At 46.0% G+C, this 16,966-nt stretch overlaps 1 protein-coding gene across 1 annotated transcript in view; it reads right to left on the bottom strand.

Moving 5' to 3' along the window:
• The window catches only part of mtm (myotubularin), a 157,450-nt gene that overhangs the window by 95,789 nt on the left and 44,695 nt on the right, over positions 1-16,966 (bottom strand). Inside the window, 1 exon segment of the mRNA XM_068352855.1 lies at positions 6,363-6,479. Within this exon segment, the coding sequence (XP_068208956.1) occupies positions 6,363-6,479 (117 nt within the window).

The following is a 16,966-nucleotide window of genomic DNA, read 5'->3' on the forward strand; positions in this document are numbered from 1 at the left end:
CAGACCATTGGCCGGGCAGCTCCAAGAGATTTATGTACTGGTACCTTTCTGATTCAGACCATTGGCCGGAGATGTAATGGTGCAGCACGTGAGCCCCCCACCCTTCTTTTGATGTATCCAAAAAAAGCATCAATTCCGGGGGAGAGACGAGAAGATCGACCCCTTTGCAGAGGTTCGGCTCCGCCAGCCACCAACTGAGGTCCGACTGTTCCTATAGCCCTATGCGGAATGGGTGATCCCGGGAATGGAGTGTTCGTTCCACTGGGATTTTAGTCGCCACTGGAGGGATTTCATCCTGAGGTAACTGTTGGGGACCAGTCGGGTCAGGGAAGAGAGGTAACCGAGAAGGCGAAGCCAATACTGCTCCGGGAGCTCTTCCCGACTGAGGAAGACCTGTGCTATCTCAATCAGTCTCTGGATCCTTTCATCTGATGGAAACACTTTGTGCCTTAGGGTGTCTAATCGCATGCCTAGGTATACCAGTTCTTGAGAGGGGAGCAGTTGAGACTTCTCGAGGTTTACCAAGATCCCCAGATCCTGGCAAAACCTTAGAAGCTCGTCTCGGTGGCGGAGAAGGGCCGCCTCCGAGTCTGCCAGAATCAGCCAGTCGTCCAAGTATCTTAGGAGACGGATGCCGACTCTGTGAGCCCAAGATGATACTAGGGCGAATACTCTCGTGAATACATGGGGTGCTGTGGAAAGACCAAAACACAGTACCCTGAACTGGTAATGCTTCCGATTGAACATGAATCTCAGATACTTCCTGGAAGATGAGTGAATTGGGATCTGGAAGTATGCGTCCTTTAGATCTAGAGTGCACATGAAGTCCTGGGGTCTTATCGCTTGTCTGACTGTGTCGGCCGTCTCCATCCTGAAAGGTGTCTGCTCGACAAACCTGTTCAGGGCCGAGAGGTCGATGACTGGTCTCCAGACGCCTTTTTCCCAAGAAAAAGTTGACTGTAGAAGCCTGGGGACCCGTCGAGGACCTCCTGGAGAGCGTCCTTCTCCAACATGGACTTGACTTCTGCCCTGAGGGCAAACTCCTGTGCGGATCCCTTCGCACAGGAGTTTCATGGAATCGGCACTCGAGTCAGTGGAGGGAGAGAGAGCGTGAATGGGATACAATACCCTGAACGAATCACCTCGACCATCCAGGGTTCTGCTCCGTGGTGAAGCCACAGGTGAGCAAATGGGAGGAATGCCTGTCTTATTGGGACTGACCTCGGCCAGATCCTTTCTTACCCTTTCCTCCACGAAAGGACATTATGCTGTGAAAGGCCTGCTTCGCACCCTTTTTACCCTGCTGTTTTGGGTCTCTAGCCCTTTTTGGTTGCGGGTTTTGCTGTGCTTTCCGCTGTGGCTGAGAGGGGTAAGGTCTAGCTGTTAAGACCTTTTGGAAGAGGGAGTCCTGACTGGACTTCCTCCACCTGTCTGCCACCCGCTCGACATCCTCGGGATGGAACAAAGAATTGCCCTCGAAAGGAGCATTTCTCAGTCTCGCTACTTCGGCCTGAGGGAGATGTCTATGGAATTTGCCTATGACGGCATCTCTCCTCTTCAGGATAGTGTTGGCCCAAAGGTTCACTACCTGATGGGAGAGGAACTTGATGGTCCGAGTGCCAGACAATAAGAAAGTCTCCAAAGACTTCCTGGAGGACTCCCGAGACAGGTCTTTAGACTGCATCAGTTGTCCTAAGGATCCTAACCAGAAATCCAGCCACGAAGTAGCCTGCATGGCGTACTTCGCCACCTTCTCCTGGTTTAGGATTTCAGAGGCCGAAAAGGAGACTGGAAGTCCCGTAAGTTTCTCGAAGGGTGTGGCCTTCGAGAGCGCCTCTATAGAGTGGTCGAGAGGCAGCATTGGAAGAGATTCCCCGAGGATCTCGTAGTACCTCCTCTGAAATACATACGGAGGAGGTAGGTGCTTGGAGGACGAGCTGGAGCGGAGAGAGGAGGTGGAACCAGTTGCCTGGGACACTGCCTTCTGTTTGGCACTCTTAAACCCCTTTGACCAAGGCACAGCTGCACTACAGTGAACCCTCGTTTATCGCGGTAGATAGGTTCCAGTCGCGGCCGCGATAGGTGAAAATCCGTGAAGTAGTGACACCATATTTACCTATTTATTCAACATGTATATTCAGACTTTTAAAACCTTCCCTTGTACGTAGTACTGTTAACAAACTACCCTTTAATGTACATAACATTTAATGCATGTACTACAGTACCCTAAACTAAAACAGGCACAAATAGTAAAGGTGATTTCATATCATGCATTTCCTAAACATGCTAAAAGGCACGATAAAAAATGGCAACCAATGTTTTGTTTACATTTATCTCTGATCATAATGTAGAAACAAACTGGAGGTAGAGCTTTGCTTATCACCCAGACATATTTCCCATACTTTTCCCTTAGAACTACATCACATCTTCCTACTTTAGATATATAGATATATATATATATATATATATATATATATATATATATATATATATATATATATATATATATATATATATATATATGTGTGTGTGTGTGTATATATATATATATATATTTATATGTATACACATATACATATCTACATATATACATAAATACATGCATACATATATATATATATATATATATATATATATATATATATATATATATATATATATATATTACTGTATATATATGGGTTATGGAAAAAATCCGCGAAGTGGTGAATCCGCGATGGTCGAACCGCGAAGTAGCGAGGGTTCACTGTAGTCCTATGAGGTTTCTGAGTGCCGTAGAACTGGTCAAGGACCCTTTCTTTTCCATCTAGTGGAGCTGCCGATGGATCTGGAAGTCCACTGATGGAACGGATGCAGGCTAGGACCTGCAAGAAGGCGTGTTCCGACTCCTTCCTCTCATCCTCCGTAAGCTTAGGGCTAGCGGCTGCTGGCAGAGCGTCGTCCTCAAGATCGCTCTGCAATTCCACGTTTGAGCTCTCATCCATAAGAGCCCGGATTGGGTCGAAGTCGTCAACTGGATAGACTGGTGATAGGGAGACTGCCGAGGAGGTGCTCGCTTCCCGCTGCCTGGGAGGCAGTGAGGAAGGAAGCCTGGCCGAGATTTGGGGATGGTGAACAAATCCTTTGGTTCCCTCCCACAAGGCCAGAGGTCCTCTGTCCCCAGGGGCCTAGAGGACTCCGTCGACTTACAGGTGGAATGTAAGTCCGTTGCCGTACGGGGGTGAGTCCCGTCCGGTCGCAGGTCGTGCCTCCTTAAGACACTATGTCGACCGGTAAGGGACGGAAGGAGTTTCCATAGGAAGTAACCCTATCCTCCTTTTCCCCTTTGGTCTGGCCTATGGCGTCTTGAACTGCAGAGGCTGCCCTGAGGTTCATAACTAATCTCCTCCAGAGACCTCTTGCGAGGGGATGACCGTCTCCCCTTGCCAGAACGACCTGCCTGTGCGGGATCTTCCGAACTCCTCCTAGGATCGGAGGGAGGAGAGGACCCTGGGAAGAGAGGAGGCGATAAGGGGATCCTAGGTGTGTCACCTAAGGACTGGGAGCGGGGAACGACTCCTTTCATGGCTTGGCGCATTACACTGAATAAGGTGCTAAGCCACGGGGTGTCACGGGCTCCTGAGGAACTAAGGGGGAGATCCTTAGGAAGGCACTGCTCCCTGGGTCTAGGAACCTGGGCAGGTTTCCTAACCCTCTTGTCTGAGGGAGGCTTCCCTACAGGCAAGATCGGCACAGGCCTACCCATAGGGATAGGATCTGGGCTCGGCCGCGCAGGGACTGTTGTCTCTGTTGAGGCCTAAGGGGCTTGAGAGACTGATTGTGAGCGCCAAGATGGACGTGCGCTGAACTGTTGGTGGGCGGAAGGGTGCTCGTGCGCGCGCCCTTCCCGATTGCGTGCACCTTTTTCGTGCTTATGGCGTGCATAAGGATGTCCGCGTACCTGCCGTGCATTAAGTTATTCGCGCAGCATGGTGAGGAACCGGTTGTTCGAGTGCATGGCGAGCAACCGGATGTTCGCGCATATGGCGCGCCATAGGATGAACCTGCGTGCCATGTTCGCCCTTTTGTTTGCGCGCGCCAAGTCGGTCTTGCGCGCCAAGTCGGTCTTGCGCGCCAAGTCGGTCGTGCACGCCAAGTCAGTCGTGCACGCCAATCCGGTCGTGCGTGCCAATTTGGCCATGCGCGCCAACTTGGTTGTGCGCAAGAGCTCTCAGGTTGGTGACAGAACTCACTGCTACGCTCAGCCAAAGGTTCACGATAGCTTGTGTTGTGTGAGCGCAAACGATCAACACAATGAGAGTTTGAAAACTCTGTCATAAAAAGAATAACTCTGGTCACGAGAACCTGAAAGTTCAGCGTGAACTGTGCTGTGCGAACCCGAAGGATCAATGCAACGAGAAACCGAAGTTTTTTTGTCACGATACACCGAAGTGATAGCGCGACTAAAGTTATGAGAGCCCAAGAGTTCAGCGTAACTCAGGTTACGAGACCCCGAAGGCTCAACGTAACGAGAAACCGAGGTTCCTCTGTCACGAGACCCTGAGGGATCAACGTGACTAATGGTACGAGAACCCGGAGGTTCAACATTACCATCGTTACGAGAGCCCGAGGGTTCAGCGTAACAGAAACCCGAAGGTTTCAAGTCGCGAGAGCCCGAGGGTTCCGCGTAACAGAAACCCGAAGGTTTCAAGTAGCGAGAGCCCGAAGGTTCAGCGCAACGGAGACCCGAAGGACTCCTGCTAACATGAGAACCCGCAGGATCAACATGACGAGAGCCCGAAGACTCACAATCACGCCAGCCCAAAGAGTGATCATCACGAGATCCCGAAGGGTCAACGTGAGGAGAACCAGCAGGTTCAAAAAGACGTCTCCTCACAGCCCGAGGTGGAGAACGTCCAGGGTGGAGAGGGGTTACCCACCCCTCCACTCTACATACCTCCAGAGAGGAACGTTCAACAGACTCCGCCCAAGGGGGAGACTGATTAAGGTCTACAGATAATTCCTCCGCCGGGGAGGAGAGTTCACCTAAAGGAGAACTACGCTTATAACAAGGTTCTCTTTCCGCCCCTGGAGGAGAACCTAAAGCGTAAGGAGATTGCCGATGCACCGAGGCAATCTTCTCTCGCGAACGAGAGATATGTTCCCCCGAAAAGCTTGCCTTGGAGAGAGCCCTACCACCGCCCCTGGTGGGTCAGCTAACTCCTCGGTGTCGGAACCAGACTCTCTGCCTGACCGACAGGCAACAGCGCCTGCTCCCAGAAAAAGAGGATCAACCTCCGCAGAGGAAGATGACCGCCTTCTCTCTGCTCCCCTTCGGAGGAGTTCGAGGAGAACTTCCTTCGAAGGGGGACCATCGACGCCCAGCGATGACCACAAAGACACAAGGTCTGGAAAGGAACAGGCACTCCCTGGGGAAAGAGAAGGAGCCGACTCACTAGGGGAGCCGCCACCCTTGTCTATCCCACAGGGTTGACCTGGAGTCATAAGCCCTGCGCTATTGCTCGATCGTGTCCCGGAAGGGCTTGGTCGAGGATTAGCTTCGGGCAGAGATTTGGGCATAGAGGAAGCAGAAGCCCGAGATTTCTTGGATTTCGAGGAAGACCCCGAAAGCGAAGATTCGTGTTTACAGGGTAGACTTCTTCTTCTTACGCACAAACCTCTCCCACAGGGAGGCAGGCCACTCTCCACACTCGGAACAGGTGTTGTCCCGCGAACACTGAGTTCCCCGGCAAGCCAGGCATAAAGGGTGTGGGTCCGTCTCCACGGATGACATGAAGGTGCTGCAGCGGCGGCCTTCAATCCCTGGACATGTCCGCATAGCGCTACAATAACCAAACACACACCAATACACACAAAAGAAAAAGGTAAAGTAATGAAGTCAAGGTAGTTTGTTTAACGGGAGCCAAAAGCAAAAGTGGTTACTCAACCGACAGGTGTGAGTGAGCGGGGTAGCTAGTCTACCCCAACCACTTCCCGCTAACTAGCAGATGGGGTAATTATCCCTCACTAAAATTGTCTTGGCTAGTTTTCAGCATTGCCGAAAGTAATACCCTATAAATAGCTCCAGGTTTGTATCTGTGTCGGAACAAAAATAATATAAAAGAGTATCATAAATGAATATGCAGTGAGAAAAAAAAAATAAAAGAATAGACAGCTATCATTAAGTACAACCATTGAAAAGTTCACTAAAAAAGAAGGCTGCAAGCTACAATAACAACAGAAGACCTCTACCCCAGCACTGATAACCTGAAACAGCGGGAATCTATCCCAGGAAAAATTCTAGCGCACTTGCCGCAGTTCTGTTGCTAAAGTAGCCTTAAGCCGACAAGAAAAAAAAATGGGCCACGCAGAATATTACTCACTTTGGAAGTTGCGCTGAGAACATGCGACAGTTGGTGATGGTGGTGGTCAGTTGAGGTGGAGCTAGAAGAGCAGGCACTCTTTGGGGGGGAGGGAGACCCCGCAGAGGGTGACCCAGCCTGACCCCGCATGCAATCCAAGGCATAAAGTCAGATACTAGACTAGGCCAGTGTGACATGATCAATTACTTAAAACGATTACGTACTTGAGTACAGTCTAATGACTAAATACTGTACCATACTCAACAATATTAAGAAGTTATCTAATCTTATAATACTGTACTGTAATAACAATTGTTCATGTCAAAGAATGACTGACTGAGATATAAAACATTATGTATAGCTTATGATGCCTTATCAGAAAAATACCTACACAGGCAGAGTGATTCTCTAAAGTTTCTGACAGAATAATTACAGAGTACAAAAATAGACTTAAAAGATCTTGAATTCTAAGAAAATAGCAAATAGTATCTAATTCAATATAACAAAAGGGAGCAAGTACAGTACAGTATTCTTAAATAACTATTAAGCAAAACAATGATCATGTCACCATTATCAAAGTAAGAAATATGTTATTTTCATTAGTAAAATAAATTTTTGAATATACTTACCCGATAATCATGTAGCTGTCAACTCCGTTGCCCGACAGAAATCTAAGGAGGGATACGCCAGCTATCACAATACTAGAAGGGGGTGTACTAACAGCGCCACCTGTGGCCAGGTACTCAAGTACTTCTTGTTGACACCTCCTCAATTATTCCTCGATCCCACTGGTTCTTTATGGGGAGGAAGGGAGGGTCAATTAAATCATGATTATCGGGTAAGTATATTCAAAAATTTATTTTACTAATGAAAATAACATTTTTCAATATTAAACTTACCCGATAATCATGTAGCTGATTCGCACCCAGGGGGGTGGGTGAAAACCAGTGAACAAGATTAAAGGATAGCCAAGTATCCCCAAATTTCATATAACAGTTATCTCTAATAACAAATGAAATAATAAGTACCTGGTAAGGAAGTCGAATTGAACCGTTACTCTGCCTCTTTTTTAAGTTCGTCTTCCTTACTGAGCGCAGCGTTCCTCTTGGAGGCTGAATCAACCCAAGGTGCTAAAGTATATAGGGTTGCAACCCCTACTAAAGGACCTCTACACAACCTTTAACCTAGGCGCTTCTCAAGAATGAATTGACCACCCGCCAAATCAAAAGGATGCGGAAGGCTTCTTAGCCTACCGTAACAACCATAAAAACAACAAAAAGAATTCAAGAGAAAAGTTAAAAAGGTTATGGGATTAAGGGAATGTAGTGGCTGAGCCCTCACCTACTACTGCACTCGCTGCTACGAATGGTCCCAGGGTGTAGCAGTTCTCGTAAAGAGACTGGACATCTTTCAGATAAAATGATGCAAACACTGACTTGCTCCTCCAATAGGTTGCATCCATTACACTCTGCAGAGAACGGTTTTTATTAAAGGCCATCGAAGTAGCTACGGCTCTTACTTCGTGGGTCCTTACCTTCAGCAATGCAAGGTCTTCCTCCTTTATGTGAGAATGTGCTTCTCTAATCAGAAGCCTTATATAATACGAAAGCCCATTCTTGGACATGGGTCTCGAGGGTTTCCTGATGGCACACCATAAGGCTTCTGACTGTCCTCGGAGAGGTTTAGACCTCTTGAGATAATATTTGAGAGCTCTGACAGGGCAAAGAACTCTCTCAAGTTCGTTACCTACCATGTTGGAAAGGCTAGGTATCTCGAACGATCTAGGCCAAGGACGTGAAGGAAGTTCGTTCTTTGCTAGGAATCCAAGCTGGAAAGAACATGTAGCAGACTCGGTCGTAAAACCAATGTTCTTGCTGAAGGCATGAACCTCACTGACTCTCTTAGCTGTTGCCAGGCAAACGAGAAAAAGAGTCTTGAGGGTAAGGTCCTTGAATGAAGCTGACTGGAGAGGTTCGAACCTAGATGTCATAAGGAACCTTAAGACTACGTCTAAATTCCAGCCTGGAGTGGAAAGACGACGATCTTTAGACGTCTCAAAAGACTTAAGAATGTCTTGAAGGTCCTTGTTGGAAGACAGGTCCAAACCTCTATGGCGGAGAACTGAGGCCAACATACTCCTATATCCCTTAATCGTAGGAGCTGAAAGGGATCTCTCATTCCTAAGATGAAGCAGGAAGTCAGCTATTTGGGTCACAGAGGTATTGGTAGAGGATATTGAATTGGCTCTACACCAGCTTCGGAAGACCTCCCACTTAGACTGGTAGACCCTACGAGTGGAAACCCTTCTTGCTCTGGCAATAGCCCTGGCTGCCTCCTTCGAAAAGCCTCGAGCTCTAGCGAATCTTTCGACAGTCTGAAGGCAGTCAGTTGAAGAGCGTGGAGGTTTGGATGTAACCTGTCTACGTGAGGTTGACGTAGAAGGTCCACTCTTAGAGGTAGAGTCCTGGGGAAGTCTACTAGCCATTGTAGTACCTCTGTGAACCATTCTCTTGCAGGCCAAAGGGGAGCAACCAGCGTCAGCCGTGTCCCTTCGTGCGAGACGAATTTCTGCAGAACCTTGTTGATTATCTTGAACGGAGGGAATGCGTACAGGTCGAGATGGGACCAGTTCAGTAGAAAAGCATCCACATGAACTGCTGCAGGGTCTGGAACAGGAGAACAAAACAGAGGAAGTCTCTTGGTCATGGAGGTGGCAAACAGATCTATGGTAGGTTGACCCCACAAGGTCCAAAGTCTGTTGCACACACTCTTGTGGAGGGTCCATTCCGTGGGAATGACCTGATTCCTTCTGCTCAGACGATCTGCTGACACGTTCATATTGCCCTGGATGAACCTCGTGACTAGAGAGAGGTTTAGACTTCTTGACCAAATGAGGAGGTCCCTTGCGATCTCGTAAAGGCTCCTCGAATGGGTCCCCCCTTGCTTGGAGATGTAAGCCAAGGCTGTGGTGTTGTCCGAGTTCACCTCCACCACTTTGCCTAGCAGGAGGGACTTGAAGTTCAACAGGGCTAGATGAACTGCCAGCAGTTCCTTGCAGTTGATGTGGAGAGAACGTTGTTCCTCGTTCCACATTCCGGAGCATTCCTTTCCGTCCAAGGTTGCACCCCAGCCCGAGTCCGATGCATCTGAGAAGAGATGAAGTTGGGGGGTCTGGATGGCCAATGATAGACCCTCCTTGAGAAGGAGGTTGTGCTTCCACCACAGGAGAGTGGTCTTCATCTCTTGGTTGATAGGGATAGAGATTGCTTCCAGGGTAGAACTCTTGTCCCAATGAGCTGCAAGGTGGAATTGAAGAGGGCGGAGGTGGAGTCTGCCCAGCTCGACAAACAGGGCTAGGGACGAGAGAGTCCCTGTGAGACTCATCCACTGTCTCACTGAGCAACTGTTCCTCTTCAGCATGCTCATGATGCACTCTAGGGCTTGGCTTATCCTGGGTGCCGATGGAAAAGCCCGAAAACTCTGACTCTGAATTTCCATTCCCAGATACACGATGGATTGTGAGGGAATGAGTTGAGATTTTTCCAAATTGACTAATAGACCCAGGTCTCTGATAAGGTCTAAAGTCCAATGAAGATTCTCCAGACAACGACGACTCGAGGAGGCTCTCAACAGCCAGTCGTCTAGGTAGAGGGAGGCTCTGATGTTTGACAAGTGAAGGAATTTGGCTACATTCCTCATCAGAAGGGTAAAGACCATAGGAGCTGTGCTTAGGCCAAAACACAGGGCTTGGAATTGGTAGACGACCTTTCCGAAAACGAATCTTAGGAAAGGTTGGGAGTCTGGATGAATCGGAACGTGAAAATAAGCATCTTTCAAGTCCAATGAGACCATCCAGTCCTCCTGTCTGACCGCTGCCAAGACCGACTTGGTTGTCTCCATCGTGAACGTCAGCTTGGTGACATACTCGTTGAGAGCGCTGACGTCCAGCACAGGTCTCCAACCTCCTGTCTTCTTGGCCACAAGAAAGAGGCGGTTGTAGAAGCCCGGGGATTGATGGTCCCGGACTACAACCACAGCCTTCTTCTGCACAAGAAGCGACACCTCCTGGTGCAAAGCTAGCCTCTTGTCCTCCTCTTTGTAGTTGGGAGAGAGGTTGATGGGCGAAGTGGTCAGAGGTGGTTGAAGGAAGAATGGAATCCTGTAACCGAACCTCAGCCAACTGACAGACTGTGCGTCTGCACCTCTCATCTCCCAAGCACGCCAGAAGGTCTTGAGTCTGGCTCCTACTGTCGTCTGGAGAATCGGAGAGTCAGTGTTTTCCTTTGGATGGCTTGGATCCTTTCCTGGACTTGCCTCTGTAAGAGTCTGGACGGGAGCTTCCTCGGCTGGGGGCTCTACCACGAAAGGGCGGTATGAATCTAGTCGCAGGGGTATCAGCCACTGGGGGGCGGTAAGTCTTAGGGGCTGAGGTGGTAGCCTTAGACTTACGAGCCGAAGAAGCTACAAGATCGTGCGTGTCCTTCTGTATCAAAGCAGCCGACAAATCTTTAATGAGCTCTTCGGGAAAAATAAACTTCGAAAGAGGAGCAAACAGAAGTTGTGAACGTTGGCAAGGGGTAATGCTGGCAGAAAGGAAAGAACACAGCTGTTCCCTTTTCTTCAAAACCCCTGATACAAACAAGGACGCTAGCTCGCCCGATCCATCTCTGATGGCCTTATCCATACAGGACATTAACAGCATGGCAGAATCTTTGTCCGTATGGGAGGTTTTCTTGCTGAGGGCCCCCAGGCACCAGTCGAGAAAATTAAACATTTCAAAAGCTCTAAACACTCCTTTAAGCAAGTGATCCAAGTCCGAGAATGTCCAACACACTTTTGAGCGTCTCATAGCAGATCTTCGAGGCGAGTCTACCAGACTTGAGAAGTCAGCCTGGGCAGAGGCAGGTATTCCCAAGCCTGGTGCTTCCCCTGTGGCATACCAAACGCTCGCTTTCGAAGTGAGCTTCGTTGGAGGGAACATGAAGGAAGTCTTGCCAAGAAGTTGCTTAGACTGCAGCCATTCCCCTAAGATCCTAAAAGCCCTCTTGGAGGATCTAGCTAAGACAAGCTTGGTATAGGAAGACTGAGCTTGTTGCACTCCCAGCGAAAACTCAGATGGTGGAGAGCGGGGTATAGCTGAGACAAAATGGTCTGGATAAACCTCCCTGAGAAGAACCAAGACCTTGCGAAAATCAAGAGACTGTGGAGAGGGTCTGGATTCGTCCACGTCCGAAGAGGGATCAAGGTGTGCTTCCTCATCATCCGAAATCTCAACCCCAGAATGAGGCGATGGGATCGGAAACGAATGCTGAACCGCAGAGTCAGAACGAGCAGGAACAACAACAGAGGTGGAAGGAGGTGCAGCAAGTTCCTGTTCCTGTGGTATAAGTGGAGCGTGAATAGATCGAGGCTGTGTAGAACAAGGTAAAGTTCCCGCAAGCAGAGATGTCTGAGGAGCAGGATCAGGGTGCACGGGTAGAGCTCGGTGCAGCAGCTGAGCAGACTGACTCACTGGTACAACATCGTACGCCTGGCAGATGGAGCTGCGACTGGGTGCAGCGAGTGCAGGCGGGTGCAGCACAGGCTGAACCGGTGCAGGAGGTTGGTGCACCACCGGTGCAGGCGGGTGCAGCAAAGGCTGAACGGGTGCAGGAGGTTGGTGCACCACCGGTGCAGGAGGGTGCAGCACAGGCTGAACCGGTGCAGGAGGTAGGTGCACCACCGGTGCAGGCGGGTGCAGCACAGGCTGAACAGGTGCAGGAGGTTGGTGCACCACCGGTGCAGGCGGGTGCAGCACAGGCTGAACCGGTGCAGGAGAAAGGTGTACCACAGGTGCAGGAGGTACAGCACTCTCAGCACGACACTCACGCATCAGGTCTGAAAGCTGAGCTTGCATGGACTGAAGCATAGACCACTTGGGATCAGCAGAGACAGTAGCAGACTGAGGCAAAGCCATAACAGTGGTTGCACCACCGGTGCAGCTCTGTTGTACCTTACTCCTCTTGGGCGGAGTACACTCGCTAGAAGACAGCGGCGAGTCAGAGCTGAGCCAACGACTGCAACCTGGCTGAGCACTCGAGGGTTGGACTCTGCGTTTAAGCGGTCTAGAGACCTGAGACCAACGTTTCTTCCCCGAGGGAAGATCAGCGGACGAGCGGAAGACGGGCTCAATCGTCTGCAAGTGGGAGTGACGGTCTGTGGTAGACACGCCCGCAACCACTGAGGATGATTCTGTGCGCCTAATAAGGCCTGCCGAACCCTTATGCCCTTCGACATTGCTTCTCCCCTGGGCTTGGGAGCTTGCAAGAGGTCCCGGACTGGGAGAACGACTGGCTCGCACAGAAAAATCCCCACGCACCACACTGGCACTAACACTAGTACAAGGCACTGCACCGACACTAGCACTCGTCACAGCACTGGCACTAACTTCACCCACTGCACTCTTGGCCTTCAACTCTTTCACTTCGGCCATCAGAGACTTATGGTCACTTACCACTGACTCTACCTTATCGCCTAAAGCCTGAATAGCACGTAAAACCACTGACATATCAGGCGGAGGGCACACAGTAGGTTCGGGGGTAGCCACTACAGGGGTAGGATCAGGAAGAGGATCATGAGATGAGGAAAATAAAGAAGAGTGAGAAGAACTCCTCCTAGCTCTAATTCTCTCTAACTTAGAAGAATACTTTAAAAGTCGGACAAAATCCAATTCCGAAAGACCGGCGCATTCCTCACATCGATTTTCTAACTGACAGGGTATGTCCCTACAGTCAGAACAAGCGGTGTGAGGATCTACCGAGACCTTCGGAATACGTCTATTGCAAGACCTACAACGTCTATGGGAGGGGGCTTGCGAAATGTCAGACATTTTGTTTTCAAGAGAAGTCAAAGGGAGATCCAAAAAACAAGCAAAAATTCGTTAACCGTTAAACTGAATTAAATAAAAGCTATCTAGCTAATATCAGAAGGTTTCCAGTAATGCGACAGCCGTAAATCAAAGAGAATACATCACCAAATAAGCGAGAATAAACTCGAAGACCATGAGCGTATCCCAGAACGTCTAGCCGGAGGCACGACAGAGGAATAATTGAGGAGGTGTCAACAAGAAGTACTTGAGTACCTGGCCACAGGTGGCGCTGTTAGTACACCCCCTTCTAGTATTGTGATAGCTGGCGTATCCCTCCTTAGATTTCTGTCGGGCAACGGAGTTGACAGCTACATGATTATCGGGTAAGTTTAATATTGAAAAATATAAAATAACAATTAGTTAAAATCCAGCTGGAACAATATTCTTTTAATCAAGAGTACGGTACTTAATTTGGTAAAATAAATGACAAATGCCGGCTAATAGTAATTTCTTCCGATCATGTCACAACGTGAGGTCAGTTTTGAAAGCTCTTGAAAGCGTGGTTAGCAGAAATGAAGTTTCAGGGCTAAGTTAAGTACTGTAAAAAGAAAATGAAATAAACAGACCACTAATGAGGTCCTGCACATGGTCAGAGTTAAGAACTACTCAAGACATTTCAAGTTTTTAAGCACCAGGTCCCATAGATGATAAGGTGCTGAGCAACTAATAAACAAAGGAAGGAAAGAAATCTCGTCTGTAACAATGCATATCTAGATATTCAAAGTCATTTCCTTACCAACCTATTAAATAGTACAGATGTCACTACAACTATATTAGGAGAAATGGACCTTCTAATTTCCCATTCATTGTCCGTCTTACCATATGCAGAGGATTATTGCTGTAAAATAATCTACCATCTACCTTTGCTTCTTAGCTGACCATGGAAAGCTTTCCATCTCAAAAAACACATGCAAAACTAACTCATGGTAGGAATACAATACTGTACTCAGAATAATTTTCGTCCTGTACCAACACATCCTCTTCCTCTCACACACCATCCCATATTATATGCCCAAAATGGATTCCATTAGTCAATTTCTTATTCAATTTTGTGTATCCGGCATATTCATAGGAAACAAACACAGTACATAAATATCTTTTTGATATGTAAATTTCCTATTCAATTTTGTGTATGCGGTATAAGAAACAATCGTAAATAACTTTCATGTTTAGGACACAAACCTCTTACTTTAACTTAGGTTTTAAAAAATTCAGTAGTTCTTATCTTCCCCTGTCAGGGTTAGCTTCTTGTCCTCACCTGCCAAAGCTCACAAGTCCTGAATCAATCTGTAGTCCAGAGATTGAAGTAAAGGCAATTATGGAAATCAGTAGCCAGGTAGTTTACCTGGTTACCCTTGCAATAAAAGGGAAGGGGTACCAACTACAAGGGGGCCTCAACAAGCTGCCTCTCTCTGGCACCAAATGCACAACATTTTACATTTTCCCCTTCCCTATTCCATTAGTTTTCTTTCTACATTTCATTTTCCCTCTCTCCATTCCATTAATTTTCTTTCTACATTTGATTTTCTGCTCCTCATTCCATTAGTATTCTTTCTACATTTTATTTTTCACCTCCAAATTACATCAGCTTTATTTTTTCTACATTTTGTTTTCCTGTCCCCATTCCATTAGTTTTCTTTCTACATTTAATTTTCCCCTTCCCCATTCCATCAGTTTTCTTTTTTACCAAGAAGTTCACCTTCTTGAACATTAACTTGATCCAATTTACCCTATTTATTGATAAACAAATCCACCCACTGAGTAAAAATTTCAATAAACTACAGCTTCTTTCAAACTTAATATTTGGATATATTCAAAATGTAGTGTTGAAGAATATGAAGCTTTTATTATTGGTTAACCCTTTTACCCCCAGGCTATTTGGAAATTTCCAACCCTTAACCCCCAGGGGGTTATTTTTTCCCCAGCACATTTTGCAGTATATTTTTTTTAAATTGCTCTAACAGCCTTAATTTTTGTCAAAGAGAGGTCAGATTGGTCTCATTCTCTTGGAAAATGCCTGTATTTTCTCAAAAAATTATCAAAAATATGAAAAAAAAAATTTTTATAGCATTTTTTTGCAAGGACGTACCGATACGTCCATGGGGGTACAGTAAAGGGATGGCTTTTGTGAAACGTACCAGTACGTCCTTTGGGGGTAAAAGGGTTAATATTAGATTATTCTCAATAAGCATTTTACATTTACAGTACTTATGTGGAAGGAAATCTTCTGCATACTGTACCGAGATTGTTTCCAGTGGTATATTCAACAAATATCAAATAGGTCAAACAAGAGTGCTGTTACTAACTTGAAAATAGAAAAAAAATTATACAATAATTTTTAAAAGATGAAATAGCAAGAAAAATAAAATAACACACACTATCGCATTTTTGCCAAGGCTTCTTGGAGAGCATGAGAAACAATTCAGTTAAACCAATAGAAGTTAAAACTATGTTAAGTAGCATAGTTTATGCATAAACTTTTAATATGTAGGGTATATATTGTATACAGTATACAATTACAGTATAGTAAATGGATGAAACATTTTTTTTTCTAAATCACTAAATACATTATAGTACTTACACCAACTTGAACAAATCAATCAACTACATACAATAAAAAGACCAGTACACTGGATTCTATTAGCAATTACAGCTGGAGGATTATAATAAGAAAGTTAACTATGATAAAACAAAAAAACTATGATCTAATAACCCTTTTAAATTTTGAGCACATTTTGCTATATATATTTTTTTTAAATTGCTCTAACAGGCTTGATTTTTGTCCTAGAGAGGTCAGGTTGGTCTCATTCTTTTGGAAAATGCTTAAAGTTTCTCATAAAATTATCAAAAATATATAAAAACATGTAATTAACAGTGTTTTGCAAGAACGTACCAGTACGTCCTTTGGGGGTGAAAGGGTTAAAAAATAGGAGTTGACAAAGAGCACTCTATACAACGTCCACTAGCAAATAAAGCTGAAGTCCAGCCTCGAGAGCTTCAGGCAGGTGAGAAATGAGCTCCCGTTGTCTAATTTCTGCTGAATTTTTCAAATCGGTGACTCGGCAGTCACTTCGCCTTACAAGATTGCTTATAAAAAAGCATGATGGTTTGTACTTCATGCAAAAATTAATTTGGTATTGGATTTAATGTAAGGGAATTTCCAAGTGCTTACTCTGTAATATAAGTACAGTAAGATGTGGACTTTGTTACCACAGCAACATACTTATTAAACAGCTTAAATTAATAATATCGATAACAATAATAATAGTGTACTGAATACAATCAGTATTTGCATTCAAACTAAAATAATAATTGCAATACTATTCTAAAGCTATTCCCTCATAAAAATATAAGAGAAATAAAATAAAAAATAAAAATATAATAATAATCATCCACTACAAAATATGAAAGTATTTTCCTTGTGCCATTATAATAGGTTGAAATTTATAATAATATAATAATATAATAATATTGCCAAGGTTAATAACCTAACAATTGATAAAGAAAGAATGACAAACTAATTTCTAACTATTAAAAGCTGATGAAAAAGTTAGTAACAATCTTCAAGCACCGATAATAACAGATTTATATCATCAACTGGCAGTGAACATTTCAAAGCAAACATATCCCATTATATATTTCATGTGAGTGGATTTAATTGTGCGACATATAACGTCCCTATACTCACTTAATAAAACCTTCAAAAATAATTCTTATT

This window comes from Palaemon carinicauda, chromosome 29 (genome assembly GCF_036898095.1).
Source record: "Palaemon carinicauda isolate YSFRI2023 chromosome 29, ASM3689809v2, whole genome shotgun sequence".
Lineage (NCBI taxonomy): Eukaryota > Metazoa > Arthropoda > Malacostraca > Decapoda > Palaemonidae > Palaemon > Palaemon carinicauda.